The sequence below is a fragment of the Lathamus discolor genome, assembly GCF_037157495.1.
Source record: "Lathamus discolor isolate bLatDis1 chromosome 2 unlocalized genomic scaffold, bLatDis1.hap1 SUPER_2_unloc_1, whole genome shotgun sequence".
In the NCBI taxonomy this organism is placed as follows: domain Eukaryota; kingdom Metazoa; phylum Chordata; class Aves; order Psittaciformes; family Psittacidae; genus Lathamus; species Lathamus discolor.
The window spans coordinates 669,702-685,625 of NW_027069094.1; the positions used below are offsets into that span (position 1 = coordinate 669,702).

Genomic DNA, 15,924 nt, shown 5'->3' on the forward strand with positions numbered 1-15,924 from the left:
GGCGCCCCCGTGTGGCGGCAGCGCGGCCTCGGGAGGGGGGAGGCGGTGTTTGCGCTGGTCCGTCCCTGCCTGTCCCTGCCTGTCCTTGTCCATCCCTGCCTGTCCTTGTCCATCCCTGCCTGTCCCTGTCCGTCCCTGCCCATCCCTGCCTGTCCTTGTCCATCCCTGCCCATCCCTGCCTGTCCTTGTCCATCCCTGCCCGTCCCTGCCTGTCCTTGTCCATCCCTGCCTATCCCTGCCCGTCCCTGCCCATCCCTGCCTGTCCCTGTCCATCGTTGTCTGTCCCTACCTGTCTTTGTCCATCCCTGCCTGTCCTTGTCCATCCCTGCCTGTTCCTGTCCATCCCTGCCTGTCCTTGTCCATCCCTGCCTGTCCCTGTCCGTCCCTGCCTATCCCTGCCTGTCCTTGTCCATCCCTGCCCATCCCTGCCTGTCCTTGTCCATCCCTGCCCGTCCCTGCCTGTCCTTGTCCATCCCTGCCTATCCCTGCCCGTCCCTGCCCATCCCTGCCTGTCCCTGTCCATCGTTGTCTGTCCCTACCTGTCTTTGTCCATCCCTGCCTGTCCTTGTCCATCCCTGCCTGTCCCTGTCCATCCCTGCCTGTCCTTGTCCATCCCTGCCTGTCCCTGTCCATCCCTGCCTGTCCTTGTCCATCCCTGCCCATCCCTGCCTGTCCTTGTCCATCCCTGCCCATCTCTGCCCATCCCTGCCTGTCCTTGCCTGTTCCTGTCCATCCCTGCCTGTTCCTGTCCCTCCACGGGTGCAACAGTTGCAGGCCCAGGGGCGATGGGTTCAACCCGGCACAGGGCAAGTTCAGGTTGGCTCTTAGGCAGAAGCTGCTCCCCGTGAGGGTGCTGAGGCGCTGGCACAGGGTGCCCAGAGGAGCTGGGGCTGCCCCATCCCTGGCAGTGCTCGAGGCCAGGTTGGACACAGGGGCTCGGAGCCCCCTGCTCCGCTGGACCCGGTCCCCGCCCGCGGTTGGAGCCCGAGCCCCCTCAAGGCGCCTCCACCCCCCCCGTGTCCCGGTCTCCAGCCCCGTCCCTGCCCGCAGCCCCCGCCTGCGCCGGGCGTGGCCCGTGCGTGCCCCGGGCGTGGCCCGTGCGTGCCCCGTGCGTGCCCCGTGCCCCTCGCACCGCCAGGGGGCGCAGCAGCGCGCGCGTGCGCAGCGCGGAGGGGCGGGGCTCGGTGCCGGTGCTCACCGGAGGCTCCGGGCTCCTCCTGCGGCCTGGCCCGGGCTGAGCGCGGCTGCGGGGCCTCGGCGGCGGCGGCGCCGGGAGGTGGGGACGGGACCGGGACCGGGACCGGGACCGGGGGGGAGCGAGGGGGGGGGGGCCGGGGCTGAGGGGTGAGCGTGGGCCAGGCCCTGGGCAGCAGCCGGGCCCTGTGGGGCAGGGCCGGGCCCGCTCCGCCCCCCGGGGGGGTTGGGTCCATGGGAGCCCCCCCCCCCCCCGCGGTACCTTTGGTGACTCCCCCTCCCCCTCCCCCCCCCCTCCGTGTCCCCCCCTCCCCTCCCCCCTCCCAGCCGCACAGACCCGACCCCCCCCCCGCCCCCCCCCGCCATGGGGCTGCTCTCGGACCCGCACTGCCGCCGGGCGCTCGGCCGCTTCATCGTGCGCCACAACACCCCCCTGTGGTGAGCGCGGGGGCTCGGGGGGCTCCGGGGGGCTCTATAGGGGGTCTGTGGGGGGCTCTGAGGGGGCTCAGGTGAGCGCTGGGGGGGCTCTGGGGGGCTCTATGGGGCTCTGTTGGGGGGGCTCTATGAGGGCTCTATGGGGCTCTATGGGGGCTCTGTTGGGGGGGCTCTATGAGGGCTCTATGGGGCTCTATGGGGGCTCTGTTGGGGGGGCTCAATGAGGGCTCTATGGGGCTCTATGGGGGCTCTGTTGGGGGGGCTCTATGAGGGCTCTATGGGGGCTCTGTTGGGGGGGCTCTATGAGGGCTCTATGGGGCTCTATGGGGGCTCTGTTGGGGGGGCTCTATGAGGGCTCTATGGGGCTCTATGGGGGCTCTGTTGGTGGGGCTCTATGAGGGCTCTGGGGGGCTCTATGGGGGCTCTACTGGGGGCTCTATGGGGGCTCTGGTGAGCGCTGGGGGCTCTATGGGGGCTCTGGTGAGCGCTGGGGGGCTCTATGGGGGCTCTGGTGAGCGCTGGGGGGCTCTATGGGGGCTCTGGTGAGCGCTGGGGGGCTCTATGGGGGCTCTGGTGAGCGCTGGGGGCTCTGTGGGGGCTCTCTGGGGGCTCTGGTGAGCGCTGGGGGGCTCTATGGGGGCTGTATTGGGGGGCTCTATGGGGGCTCTGGTGAGCGCTGGGGGCTCTGTGGGGGCTCTATGGGCCTTGGGTGAGCGGGTTTAGCGCGCGGCGTCCCTGCCCGCGGCAGGGCTTGGAGCCGGATCTTGGGTCCTTTCCGACCCGAACCATTCCGTGACTCCCTGGGGGCTCTGGCGAGCACCGGGGGGGGGGCCGGGCTCTATGGGGTGCCCCATGCGGTGCTGACCCCCCCCCCCCCCCCCCCCCCCAGCGTGCTGAGCTACGTGCTGGGGCTGGGCTGGTTCCTGGCGCTGGCGTTCCCCCCCCTGGCCCCCCGCACCTACATGTCCGAGAACGCCATGGGCTCCACCATGGTGGAGGAGCAGTTCGGCCTCGGGGAGCGCGCCCTCGCCCTCGCCCGCGACTTCGCCACCCACAAGAAGAAAGCGGGGTGAGAACGGGGTGAAACTGGGGGGCGGGGGGGTAAGAATGGGGCTGGGGGGGGGCTGAGTGGTGGGGCTGCTGCAGGAGACATGGGGTGATGGAGGCACGGGGTGATGGAGGCACGGAGGGACGGAGTCATGGGGTGACGGAGTCATGGAGTGATGGAGTCAATGGAGGCATGGAGCCATGGAGTCATAGAGCCATGGAGCGATGGCACAGAGTGCTGGAGTCATGGAGTGATGGAGTCATGGGGTGATGGAGGCATGGAAGGATGGAGGCACGGGGTGATGGAGACATGGAGTGATGGAGGGACAGGGTGATGGAGGCATGGAAGGATGGAGGCATGAAAGGATGGAGACATGGAGTGATGGAGGCACGGGGTGATGGAGGCACGGGGTGATGGAGGCATGGAGTGATGGAAGCGTGGAATGAGGGAGTCATGGTGTGATGGGGTGATGGAAGCATGGGGTGATGGAAGCATGGGGTGATGGAGGCATGGAGTGATGGAGGCACAGGGTGATGGAGACACGGAGTGATGGAGTCATAGAGTGATGGAGTCACGGGGTGATGGAGGCACGGAGTGATGGAAGTGTGGAATGATGAAGTCATGGGGTGATGGAGTGATGGAGGCATGGAGTGGTGGAGGCACAGGGTGATGGAGTCACGGAGTGATGGAGTCATGGAGTGATGGCACAGAGTGACGGACTCATGGAGTGATGGAGGCATGGAGCGATGGAGTGATGGAGTGATGGGTGATGGAGCGATGGACAGGGCTAGGCTGGGTTGGGAGGAGCTTGAAGCTCATCCAGGTTCAACCATGACCGCTTCCACTGGAGCAGGGGGCTCCGAGCCCCTGGGTCCAACCTGGCCTTGAGCACTGCCAGGGATCGGGCAGCCCCAGCTTCTCCCTTCAACCCCTGCCAGTGCCCCAGCACCCTCATGGGGAAGAACTCCCCAAGATCCCATCTCAGTCTTCATGGGATCCTGGAATGCTTTGGGTTGAAGGGACCTTAAAGCTCCTCCAGTTCCAGCCCTGTGCCCCGGGCAGGGACCCCTTCCACTGGAGCAGCTTGCTCCAGACCAGCCCTTGGGGCTTTATTTGGGGCTATTTCCGATGCCGGTTTCTCTGAGGAAGCAATGGGGTGGGAATGATGCTCCTTGTTCTCCATTGGGAAGAGACCTGGGGGTTATTTGCTGCTGGAGCAGGTCCAGAGGAGGGGCTGAGCACTGGCGTCCCCAGGAAGGGAACGTGGCAGCCGCCAGGCCATGGGATCGTGGAGCCATGGAATGGGGTGCGAGGGACCTTAAGGCTCCTGGTTCCGGTTTGGGGTGGAACTGGGATGATGTGGAGAGCAGCTGGGAATCCAGAGGAATGAGGGAGGTGCCAGTGAGGGACAGGCTTCTCCATCTCCAAACCCCTGATGGAGCCGGGGGGCAGCTGGATCCGGTCTCAGTGTCAGGTTTGTGTCTGATGGAGGTGAAAGGGGAGTTAAAAAGGGATTTTACATGGAATTGGAGAGGGATTGGAAATGGGGAGGGCTGGGAGTGGGAAGGATGCAGGAGATGCTCCCGGTGAGGGTCAGGGTGATCCCCTTGATCCCGAACCCCCCCCAAAGCAGCGCCCGCGTGAGGCTGGACCCTGGGTCAGCCTCAGGCCTGGCCAAGGGGCATCCCCGGGGGTTCCAGCAGCGCCCTGTGCCCGATCCCGGGAATGCTGCTGTGAGGTCCCGTGCTCAGCGGCGCTGATGGACCCGCACTGAGAGCAGGGGGATCCCAACCGGCACCGCGGCGAGCGCAGGTACCCGGGGTCCCAGGCTGGGATCCTGGGGTCAGCCAGGGTGGCAAAGAGCTTCAGGATCACCCAGTCCAACCGCTGCCAGCCCTGCCAAGGCCACCCCTGCCCCATGGCACTGAGGGGGTGTGAGCACTCGCAGGGCCGGTGCCTGCAGCCCTGCCCTGGGCAGCCCCTTCCAATGCTGAGCACCCTCTGGGGCAGGAATTGTCCCTCAGCTCCATCTGACCCTGCCCTGGGGCAGCTTGAGGCCGGTTCCTCTCGTCCCATCCCTTGCTCCAGGCCCTGCACCAGCTCCGTTGCTCTGTTCCTGCCCCAGATGGCTCAGAGGAGGGGCAGGATCTGAGGGGCAGCGGGTTTGGGTCAGTGGAGCAGGATCCCATTGGAGTCAATGGTGTCCACAGGGATCAGCGCTGGTCCCTGCCCCATAGGGGCACAGATCAGCAAGGCCCCTGCCCGGGGCAGAGGTGGGGCTGGGGGAGCTTTAAGGTCCCTTTCCCCCAACCCGTTCCATGGTTCCTCCTCCGGAGGAGGAGCAGGGCAGCCCGGGGGGGATCCATCAGTGCAGAGCGGGGTCTCCAAGGCGGGTGCAGGAGGATGGGGCCGGGGCCAGGACGAGGAGCAATGGCCAGAAACTGACCCCCGAGAGGCTTCACCTCCACGCGAGCAGGAGCTGGTTGAGGTCCAGGGTGGCTGAGCCCTGGGATGGGATTGGGGGGGTCTGGAGTCATCCCAGAGCCCCCATGGACCCGCTCCTGTGTGCCCTGCGCTGGGCGGCCCTGCCTGGGCAGGTTGGGGATGGATGGAGGAGCTGCGGAGGGTGACCGGGGCTGGAGGAGCCCTTTGAGGCCGATGCCATTCCCTGTTTGTTGCCTGCAGCGGGATGCCCACGGCGTGGCTGGAGAAGACCATGTGGAGCCTGGGGCTGGAGGTCCATCGGCAGCACTTCTCTCACGCGCTGCCCTTCCCCGACGAGAGCCGGGAGCGCTACGTACGTACGGCAGCGCCCGCGGCGCCGGGCGCTGCAGGGCCCCAGGGGTGCTGGGCGCTGTCTCCATGGGTGGGTGGGGGGGCATGGAGGCACCTCCAGAGGGATCCATGGGGTGAGGGTCAACAGGCAGAGGGCCGGGTCCTGCCCTTGGGCCCCAACAGCCCCAGGGAACACTAAATCCTTAGGGAAGAGCGGCTGGAAACTGCTCCTGGAGCAGGAGCTGGGGTGAGGGAGCTGCACATGAGCATCCTGTGCCCATGGCCGCATCCTGCCTGTACCAGCCCCGGTGCGGCAGCGGGGCCGGGGCAGGGATTGTGCCCCTGCACCGGGCACTGGGGAGGCCGCAGCTCGGATCCTGTGCTCAGCTCCGGGCCCCTCACTGCAAGAGAGACATTGAGGGGCTGGAGCGGGGCCAGAGAAGGGCAATGGGGCTGGTGCAGGGCCTGGAGCCCAGCGGGGATGGGGAAGGGCTGAGGGAGCTGGGGGTCCCCGTGCCCCCATGCCCTGTGCCTCCCGCAGCTGGTGCGGGGCACCAATGTCTATGGGATCCTGCGAGCGCCGCGCGCCGCCAGCACCGAGGCGCTGGTGCTGAGCACCGGCTGTGCCCCGGGCCCACAGAACAACCAGGCCGTGGGGCTGCTCCTGGCTCTTGCTGCCTACTTCCGGGGTGAGGAGGGAGGGGTCGTGGGGCAGGGGCCGTGGGGTGCGTGTGGGGCAGGAATGGGGCTATGTGGGGCAGGTGCTGAGCCGTGGGGTGTGTTGGGACAGGGACACATGCCATGGGGTGTGTATGGGGCAGGAATGGGGCTGAATGGGGCAGGAATGGGGCCATGTGGGGCAGGTGCTGAGCTGTGGGTCGTGTTGGGACAAGAACACGCACCATGGGGGGGTGTATGGGGCAGGGATGGGGCTGAATGGGGCTATGTGGGGCAGATGCTGGGCGGTGGGGTGTGCTGGGACAGGAACATGCCATGGGGTGTGTATGGGGCAGGAATGTGGCTATGTGGGGCAGGTGCTGGGCTGTGGGGTGTGTTGGGACAGGAACATGCTCCATGGAGGGTGTGTGGGGCAGGAATGGGGCTGTGGGTGGCTGGTACTGGGCCATGGGGGTGTGTGGGCAGGGACAGGGCCTGTAGGGTTTGTGTGGGGCAGGGATGGGGCCATGGGGTACGTGAAGGGTGGGGTTTGGGCCTGTAAGGGATATGTGTGGGGCAGGGGTTGGGCCATGGGGCGTGTACAGAGCGATGACAGGGGCTGTGGGGTGTGTGTGGGGCAGGGATGGGGCCATGGGGCAGGGATGGGGCTGTAGGAGGGATCTGTGCCCCTGTGGCCTTCAGGGCAGATCTACTGGGCAAAGGACATCATCTTCCTCGTCAACGAGCACGACCTCGTGGGCATGGAGGCCTGGCTGGAGGCCTACCACGACGTGAACATCACCGGTGAGCGGGGCGGGAGGCGGCGGTGGTGCTGGTGGTGGTGATGGTGCTGGTCGCAGGGGTGGTCAGGGAGGTGCTGCTCGTGGTCGGGGGGGTGGAGGAGGTGGTGCTCATGGTGCTGGAGGTGCTGGCTCCCAGCGGTGCTGGTGCCCTGTGGTGCAGTGCCTGGTGCTGGTGCCAGTGCTGCAGTGCCATGCCCGATGCCCGCGGTGCAGTGCCGTGCCCGGTGCCAGTGCCCACGGTGCAGTGCTGTGCTCGGTGCCTGTGGTGCAGTGCCATGCCCGGTGCCAGTGCCCATGGTGCAGTGCCGTGCCTGGTGCCTGTGGTGCAGTGCTGTGCTCACTGCCGGTACCCGTGGTGCAGTGCTGTGCCTGGTGCCAGTGCCCACAGTGCAGTGCCATGCCCGGTGCCCACAGTGCAGTGCTATACCTGGTGCCGGTACCCGTGGTGTAGTGCTGTGCCCGGTGCCTGTGGTGCAGTGCTGTGCTCGGTGCCGGTACACGTGGTGCAGTGCCATGCCCGGTGCCCGTGGTGCAGTGCTGTGCCTGGTGCTGGTGCCCGCAGTGCTGTGCCCGGTGCCAGTGCCCGCGGTGCAGTGCCGTGCCTGGTGCATGTGGTGCAGTGCCGTGCCCGTTGTTGGTACCCGTGGTGCAGTGCTGTGTCTGGTGCCAGTGCCCGCAGTGCAGTGCCATGCCTGGTGCCCGCGGTGCAGTGCTGTGCCTGGTGCCAGTGCCCGCGGTGCAGTGCCATGCCTGGTGCCTGTGGTGCAGTGCTGTGCCCGGTGCCAGTGCCCGCGGTGCAGTGCTGTGCCCGGTGCCTGCAGTGCAGTGCAGTGCTGTACCTGGTGCCAGTGCCCGTGGTTCAGTGCCGTGCCCGGTGCCCGCAGCTGTCCGCTCCTCGGGCCCGTTGGGCCGTGCCGGCGCCATCCAAGCGGCCATCGCCCTGGAGCTGAGCAGCGATGTGGTGACGAGCTTCGACGTGGCCGTGGAGGGGCTCAACGGGCAACTGCCCAACCTCGACCTGCTCAACCTCTTCAACGCCTTCTGCCAGAAGAACGGGCTCCTCTGCACCATCCAGGGCAAGGTGGGACCCGCACCCCCCGCACCTGCCGGTGACACCGCGGCTTGTGCCGGCGCCGGTGGGGGCACCGGAGCTGGGGCCTGGAGCACAGCGGGGATGGGGAGCGGCTGAGGGAGCTGGGGGGTTCAGATGGAGAAGAGAAGCTCAGGGGGGACCTGATGGCTCCCTACAAGTGCCTGCCAGGAGGATGGAGCCAGGAGGGGCTGGGCTCTGCCCCCAAGGAACAAGGATGGACAAGAGGAACCGGCCCCAAGCTGCCCCAGGGCAGGTTTAGATGGAGCTGAGGAACAATTCCTGCCCCAGAGGGTGCTCAGCATTGGAAGGGGCTGCGCAGGGCAGGGCTGCGGGCACCGGCCCTGCAGGTGCCTGAAGGGTGCTTAGCGGTGGCCCTGGGTGCCACGGGGCTCGGTGTTGGTCCGGCCCCATCCCAGCTCAGCAGCTCCGAGGCGCATCCTCCCCTTCGCTCCCAGCCCCGCGGAGCGCCAGAGCCTCTCGTGCTCCTTTCCTGGGCTCGCTCCGTTGTCCCGGGGCCGCTGGGCCGAGCCCTCCCCTGGGCTCCGCTTGATGCCCATGGGCTCTGTGGGGCGGACCCGAAGGTGGCTCCTGACCTGCACCGGGCAACGGGCTGGGCTGCCCCGGCTCGCCTGGGCCCCCTGGCATGGGCAGCCATGGAATGGGCCGGAAGGGAGCTTGGCGATCCTGATCCACCCCGCGGGCAGGGCCCCTTCCGGGTGTCCAGCCGGGCTTCGGACGCGGTGCTGGCATCACCAGCGCTGCCGGGTCCCTGTAGGCCGCACAGGCGATGCCCCTGGTGCCGCGGGCAGGGGGGGGCCGTGTTCCTGCTGCTCCCCCGCCCTGCCCCGAGCTCCGTGCCCGCTCCCTGCCCTGCCGCAGCTCCAGCGCTCGGACTGGGACTCGCTGCCCGCCTACGCCCGGAGCCTGCAGACGCTGCTGCTGATGGTGCTGGCGCAGGCGTCGGGGCGGCCGCGCGGCGAGCACGGCCTCTTCCTGCGCTACCGCATCGAGGCGCTCACCCTGCGCGGCATCAACAGCTTCCGGCAGTACAAGTACGACCTGAGCGCCGTGGGCAAGTGAGTGGCACCGCAACCCCTGCAGCCCTGCGGGGCGGCCCTCATGTCCCTATGGGGCTGCCCACGCGTCCCTGTGGGGCTGCGCACGTGTCCCTGGGGGCCTCCCCTCGTGTCCCTATGGGGCTGCCCACGTGTCCCTGTGGGGCTGCGCACGCGCCCCTGGGGGGCTGCGCACGCGTCCCTATGGGGCTGCCCACACGTCCCTGTGGGGCTGCCCACGTGTCCCTGGGGGCCTCCCCACATGTTCCTGTGGGGCTGCACATGTTGTCTGTGTGGGGCTGCCCATGAGTCCCTGTGGGGCTGCCCACGTGTCCCTATGGGGGTGCTCATTCGTCCCTGTGGGGCTGCACACACGTCCCTGGGGCCTCCCCTCGTGTCCCTGTGGGGCTGCGCACGTGTCCCTGTGGGGCTCCCCACATGTCCCTGGGGGCCTCCCCATGTGTCCCTATGGGGCTGCGCACGTGTCCCTGTGGGGTGGCCCACGTGTCCCTATAGGACTGCCCACGCGTCCCTATTGGGGGTGCTCACGCATCCCTGTGGGGCCTCCCCACGTGTCCCTATGGGGCTGCCCACATGTCCCTGTGGGGCTCCCCTTGTGTCCCTGGGGGCCTCCCCTCGTGTCCCTATGGGGCTGCGCACGTGTCCTTGTGGGGCTGCCCACGTGTCCCTGTGGGGCTGCGCATGTGTCCCTGTGGGGCTCCCTCTGCACCCCTATGGGGCTGCCCACGTGTCCCTGGGAGCCTCCCCTTGTGTCCCTATGGGGCTCTCCACGTGTCCCTATGGGGCTCCCCACGTGTCCCTATGGGGCTGCACACGTGTCCTATGGGGCTCCCCACGTGTCCCTATGGGGCTGCCCCCAGGACGCTGGAGGGGATGTTCCGGAAGCTCAACAACCTCCTGGAGCGCCTGCACCAGTCCTACTTCCTGTACCTGCTGCCCTCGCTCTCGCGCTTCGTGTCCATCGGGCTCTACATGCCGGCCTTCGGCTTCCTCATCCTCGTCCTCATCCTCAGGATATCCTTTGGGGGTGATGGGCAGGGGGTGATGGGCAGGGGGGTGATCGGGGGGGTGATGGGGGGGGTGATGGGGCAGGGGGTGATGGGGCAGGGGTGATGGGGGGGTGATGGGCAGGGGGGTGATTTCCTGTGCGGCTTTGACCCTGTCCCCTGTGAGCTCCTGGGTGAGCTCGGGCTGGGGAGGCCCCTTTAGCTGGAAGAGCAGGAGACCCCTGCGAGGCAGAAGGCAAAGAGCATTCCCCATCCCATCCCCATCCTTATCCCCATTCCGATCCCCATCCCCATCCCATCCCATCCTTATCCCCATCCCCATTCTGATCCTCATCCCCTCCCCATCCTCATCCCCATCCCATCCCCATCTCCTCCCCATTCCAACCCATCCGCATCCCATCCCCATCTCCTCCCCATCCTATCCCATCCCCTCCCGATCCCATCCCCATCCCATTCCATCTTATTCCATTCCATCCCCATTCCCATCCCCTCCCCATCCCCGTCCCCATCCCATCCCGATTCCTCCCCATCCACATCCCCATTCCCATCCTCATCCCCATTCCCATCCCCATCCCACCCCATCCTCATTCCATCCCCATCCCCTCCCCATCCCATCCCCATTTTCATCCTCATCCCCATTCCATCCCCATCCCACCTCATCCCCATTCCAATCCCCATTCCCATTCTCATCCCCATCCCCATCCCCTCCCCATCCCATCCCCATTCCCATTCTCATCCCCATCCCATCCCCATCCACATACCATCTCCATCCCATCCTATCCCACCCCATCCCATCCCTATCCCATCCCCATCTCTTCCCCATCCCATCCCCTCCCCATCCCATCCCCATTCCCATCCTATCCCCACCCCATCCCAATTCCTCCCATCCTCATCCCCATCTCCTCCCCACCCCCATCCGCATCCCCATCCCCTCCCCATCCCCTCCCACCCCCCCATACCCAGGCTGTTTTCCCTGACCGACCGCACGCCCTGGACCTTTGGTTGAAGCTGAACCGGCCGGACCCTGGCGGCGCGGAGCAGCTCAGCGACAGCACCCACGGCCCCAGCGCCGCGGAGGTGGGTGAGGCCCCCCCCTGCCCCCCACCCCCCCCCCCCGGCCCCCCCCCAGCTCCTCCTGACGCTGTGCCCGCAGGCGCCGCGGCTGCTGGCGCTGGTGCCGCCGGTGCTCGTGTGCCACGCGGCGGGGCTGGCGCTCTACTTCCTGCCCGTGCTGGGCCAGAGCGTGGCCACGCAGCACTTCCCCGTGTCCGAGGCCGAGGCCGTGGTGCTCACCCTCATCGCCATCTACGTGGCGGGCATGGCCCTGCCCCACAGCACCCACAGGTGAGCCCCTGCCCTGCCCCTCAGCACCCACAGGTGAGCCCCTGGTCCTGCCCTAAGCACGCACAGGTGAGCCCCTGCCCTGCCCCACAGCACCCACAGGTGAGCCCCTGCCCTGCCCCGCAGCACCCACAGGTGAGCCCCTGCCCTGCCCCACAGCACCCACAGATGAGCCCCTGCCCTGCCCCACAGCACCCACAGATGAGCCCCTGCCCTGCCCCTCAGCACCCACAGGTGAGCCCTTGGCCCTGCCCCACAGCACCCACAGGTGAGCCCCTGCCCTGCCCCTCAGCACGCAAAGGTGAGCCCCTGCTCTGCCCCTCAGCACCCACAGGTGAGCCCCTGTCCATGCCCCTCAGCACCCACAGGTGAGCCCCTGCCCTGCCCCTCAGCACCCACAGGTGAGCCCCTGGCCCTGCCCCACAGCACCCACAGGTGAGCCCCTGGCCCTGCCCCACAGCTCCCACAGGTGAGCCCCTGCCTTGCCCCACAGCTCCCACAGGTGAGCCCCTGGCCCTGCCCCACAGCACCCACAGGTGAGCCCCTGGCCCTGCCCCACAGCACCCACAGGTGAGCCCCTGCCCCACAGCACCCACAGGTGAGCCCCTGCCCTGCCCCTCAGCACCCACAGGTGAGCCCCTGGCCATGCCCCTCAGCACCCACAGGTGAGCCCCTGCCCTGCCCCTCAGCACCCACAGGTGAGCCCCTGGCCATGCCCCTCAGCACCCACAGGTGAGCCCCTGCCCTGCCCCTCAGCACCCACAGGTGAGCCCTGGTCCTGCCCCACAGCACCCACAGGTGACCCTGGCCCTGCCCCTCAGCACCCACAGGTGAGCCCCTGGCCCTGCCCCACAGCACCCACAGGTGAGCCCCTGCCCCACAGCACCCACAGGTGAGCCCCTGCCCTGCCCCTCAGCACCCACAGGTGAGCCCCTGCCCCACAGCACCCACAGGTGAGCCCCTGCCCCGCAGCACCCACAGGTGAGCCCCTGCCCTGCCCCTCAGCACCCACAGGTGAGCCCCTGCCCCACAGCACCCACAGGTGAGCCCCTGCCCTGCCCCTCAGCACCCACAGGTGAGCCCCTGCCCTGCCCCTCAGCACGCACAGGTGAGCCCCTGCTCTGCCCCTCAGCACCCACAGGTGAGCCCCTGGTCCTGCCCTAAGCACCCACAGGTGAGCCCCTGCCCTGCCCCTCAGCACCCACAGGTGAGCCCCTGGCCATGCCCCTCTGCACCCACAGGTGAGCCCCTGCCCTGCCCCACAGCTCCCACAGGTGAGCCCCTGCCCCTCAGCACCCACAGGTGATCCCCTGCCCTGCCCCACAGCACCCACAGGTGATCCCCTGCCCTGCCCCGCAGCACCCACAGGTGAGCCCCTGCCCTGCCCCACAGCACCCACAGGTGAGCCCCTGCCCCACAGCACCCACAGGTGAGCCCCTGCCCTGCCCCACAGCTCCCACAGGTGAGCCCCTGCCCCACAGCACCCACAGGTGAGCCCCTGCCCTGCCCCACAGCACCCACAGGTGAGCCCCTGCCCTGCCCCACAGCACCCACAGATGAGCCCCTGCCCTGCCCTCAGCACCCACAGGTGAGCCCCTGCCCTGCCCCACAGCACCCACAGGTGAGCCCCTGCCCTGCCCCACAGCACCCACAGGTGAGCCCCTGCCCCACAGCACCCACAGGTGACTCCCGTTCCCCGAGTGCTGTTGGCTCCCGGTGCCTCCCGTTCCCCGGGTGCTGTTGGCTCCCGGTGCCTCCCGTTCTCCCGCAGGGTGTTGGGGGGCCCCGGCTCGGCGGCGGCCGCGCGGGGCTGGATGGTGCTGAAGCTGCTGGCGCTGCTGTACCTGGCGGCGCAGCTCACGGCGCTCGCGCTGCTCAACTTCTCCCTCGGCTTCCTCCTGGCTGTGACCATGGTGCCGGCGGCCGCCGCCACGGCCCCCACCGGGCCCCGGTCAGCCCCGGTGGCGGGGGGGGGTCTGGAGGTGGGGGGGGCACTGGGGGGCAGGGTGCTGCAGGGGGCACTGGGTGCTGGGTCCCTGTAGGGCGACACCGGGGGTCAGTGGGGGTCATGGGGGACACTGGGTGCTGGGGCCCCGCAGGCTGGTGCTGGTGGCACCGGGTGCTGTAAGGGGCTCCCTGTGTTCCTGCTCCCCGCAGGGTGCTGCTGGCGCTGGGTGGCTCTGGTGGCCCCGTGCTCACTGCACCCATTCCCCATAGGGTGCTGCTGGCGCTGGGTGGCTCTGGTGGCCCCGGTGTCCCTGCGCTCACTGCTCCTGTTCCCCATAGGGTGCTGGTGGCCCCGCGCTCACTGCTCCCATTCCCCATAGGGTGCTGGTGGCCCCGCGCTCACTGCTCCCATTCCCCATAGGGTGCTGCTGGCGCTGGGTGGCTCTGGTGGCCCCGGTGTCCCCGCGCTCACTGCACCCATTCCCCATAGGGTGCTGGTGGCCCCGCGCTCACTGCTCCCATTCCCCATAGGGTGCTGGTGGCCCCGCGCTCACTGCTCCCGTTCCCCATAGGGTGCTGGTGGCCCCGCACTCACTGCTCCCGTTCCCCATAGGGTGCTGATGGCCCCGGTGGCCCCGCACTCACTGCTCTGGTTCCCCGCAGGGTGCTGCTGGCACTGGGTGGCTCTGGTGCCCCCGGTGTCCCCGTGCTCACTGCTCCCATTCCCCGCAGGGTGCTGCTGGCCCCGTGCTCACTGCTCCCGTTCCCCATAGGGTGGCTCTGGTGCCCCCGGTGTCCCCGCACTCACTGCTCCCGTTCCCCGCAGGGTGCTGGTGCCCCCGGTGTCCCCACACTCACTGCTCCCATTCCCCCATAGGGTGCTGGTGCCCCCGGTGTCCCCGTGCTCACTGCTCCCGTTCCCCATAGGGTGCTGCTGGCCCCGTTGGCCCCGTGCTCACTGCTCCCGTTCCCCGCAGGGTGCTGCTGGCGCTGGTGCTGGTTTTGGCCACCCCGGCCGTGACGCTGCTCCTGGGCATCTTCCTGGAGCGGGAGCTGGTGGAGGCGCCGGCGGCGCCGGGCGAGGCCTGGCAGCGCTTCCTGAGCGCGCTGGGGCAGGGGCTGCTCCTGCACCACCTGCACGGGGCCTTCCTCTGCCCCCTGCTCGCCCTCGGCACCTACCCCTGCTGGCTGCTGCTCTGGAACGTGCTCTTCTGGGACTGACCCGGCGGGGACCCGCGGAGGGACCCACGGAGAGACCCAGGGAGAGACCCACAGAGAGACCCACAGATGGACCCACAAATGGACCCACAGATGGACCCACGGAGAGACCCACAGATGGACCCACAGAGAGACCCACGGAGAGACCCAGGGATGGACCCACAGAGAGACCCGGGGATGGACCCACAGAGAGACCCACAGATGGACCCACAAATGGACCCACAGATGGACCCACAAATGGACCCACAGATGGACCCACGGAGAGACCCACAGATGGACCCACAAATGGACCCACAGATGGACCCACGGAGAGACCCACAGATGGACCCACAAATGGACCCACAGATGGACCCACGGAGAGACCCACAGATGGACCCACAGAGAGACCCAGGGATGGACCCAGGGAGAGACCCACAGATGGACCCACAGATGGATCCACAGAGAGACCCATGGAAAGACCCACAGAGAGACCCACAGATGGACCCACGGAGAGACCCAGGGATGGATCCACAGAGAGACTCAGGGAGAGACCCACAGAGAGACTCAGGGAGAGACCCACAGAGAGACCCAAGGATGGACCCGCAGAGAGACCCACAGATGGATCCACAGAGAGACCCGTGGAAAGACCCACAGATGGACCCACAGAGAGACCCACGGAGAGACCCACAGATGGACCCATGGAGAGACCCACAGGTGGACCCACGGATGGACCCACAGCTCAGGAACGTGCGCTTCTTGAAGTGACACCACTGGACCTATGGAGAGACCCATGGACAGACCCATGGGAGGGACCCCTGGATGCACCCCCAGGTGAACATCCAGAGCCATGGATGGACCCAGAGCCAGCCCCACAGCCGGACACTGTGGCCGTGGGGCAGGGGACAGGGACACCAGTGCCAGCTGAGCCCCTGGGGTGGCAGCAATGGGGGGCGGTACCAGTGGGCCCCCTCCCCACGGGGCTGCAGCTCCAGGGTGCACATAGGGGAGGGGGGGGTCCGTGTGCTGGGGGAGCCTGGTCTCTACTGGGGGTGGGTCCTGGTGGCCCCACAGGGGGGGTCCCTGTTCTGGGGGTCTCTATACTGGGGTCAGCTGTGTCCTGGGGGGGGGGGGGGCTCTGTACTGGGGTGCCTTTGCTGGCCTCTGTACGGGGGTGTCCCTGTCGTGGTGTCTCCCTGTATCGCGGCGTCTCCGTCGCGGTGTCTCTATCACGATACAATAAAGGCAGGGCTGGGAGCGGAGCTGTTTCATGTGACAGGGATGGGGGGGGTCACCTCCCAGCCCCAGCCATGGGTTAAAGCCACCAGAGCCTGGCGCGGTTGCGGGCATTGCA

General features: G+C 68.0%; 1 protein-coding gene across 2 annotated transcripts; it reads left to right on the forward strand.

Moving 5' to 3' along the window:
* Nucleotides 1–1,168: 1,168 nt before the first annotated feature.
* GPAA1 (glycosylphosphatidylinositol anchor attachment 1) lies at nt 1,169–15,894 on the forward strand. 2 transcript variants are annotated; one of them, XM_065664182.1, is made up of 13 exons: nt 1,169–1,276; nt 1,522–1,632; nt 2,519–2,698; nt 5,363–5,474; nt 5,994–6,141; nt 6,812–6,913; nt 7,797–7,993; nt 8,885–9,081; nt 9,942–10,095; nt 11,076–11,165; nt 11,242–11,432; nt 13,201–13,380; nt 14,354–14,678. In XM_065664182.1, exons 2-13 carry the CDS (start codon nt 1,559–1,561, stop codon nt 14,595–14,597), a joined length of 1,869 nt encoding a protein of 622 aa, XP_065520254.1. In that variant the 5' UTR covers nt 1,169–1,276; nt 1,522–1,558; the 3' UTR covers nt 14,598–14,678. The 2 variants fall into 2 exon arrangements, with proteins under 2 accessions (XP_065520254.1, XP_065520253.1); XM_065664181.1 differs by lacking the exons at nt 1,169–1,276; nt 1,522–1,632; nt 2,519–2,698; ... (6 more) ...; nt 11,076–11,165; nt 11,242–11,432 and having other exon boundaries at nt 13,224–13,411; nt 14,354–15,894.
* Nucleotides 15,895–15,924: the final 30 nt, after the last annotated feature.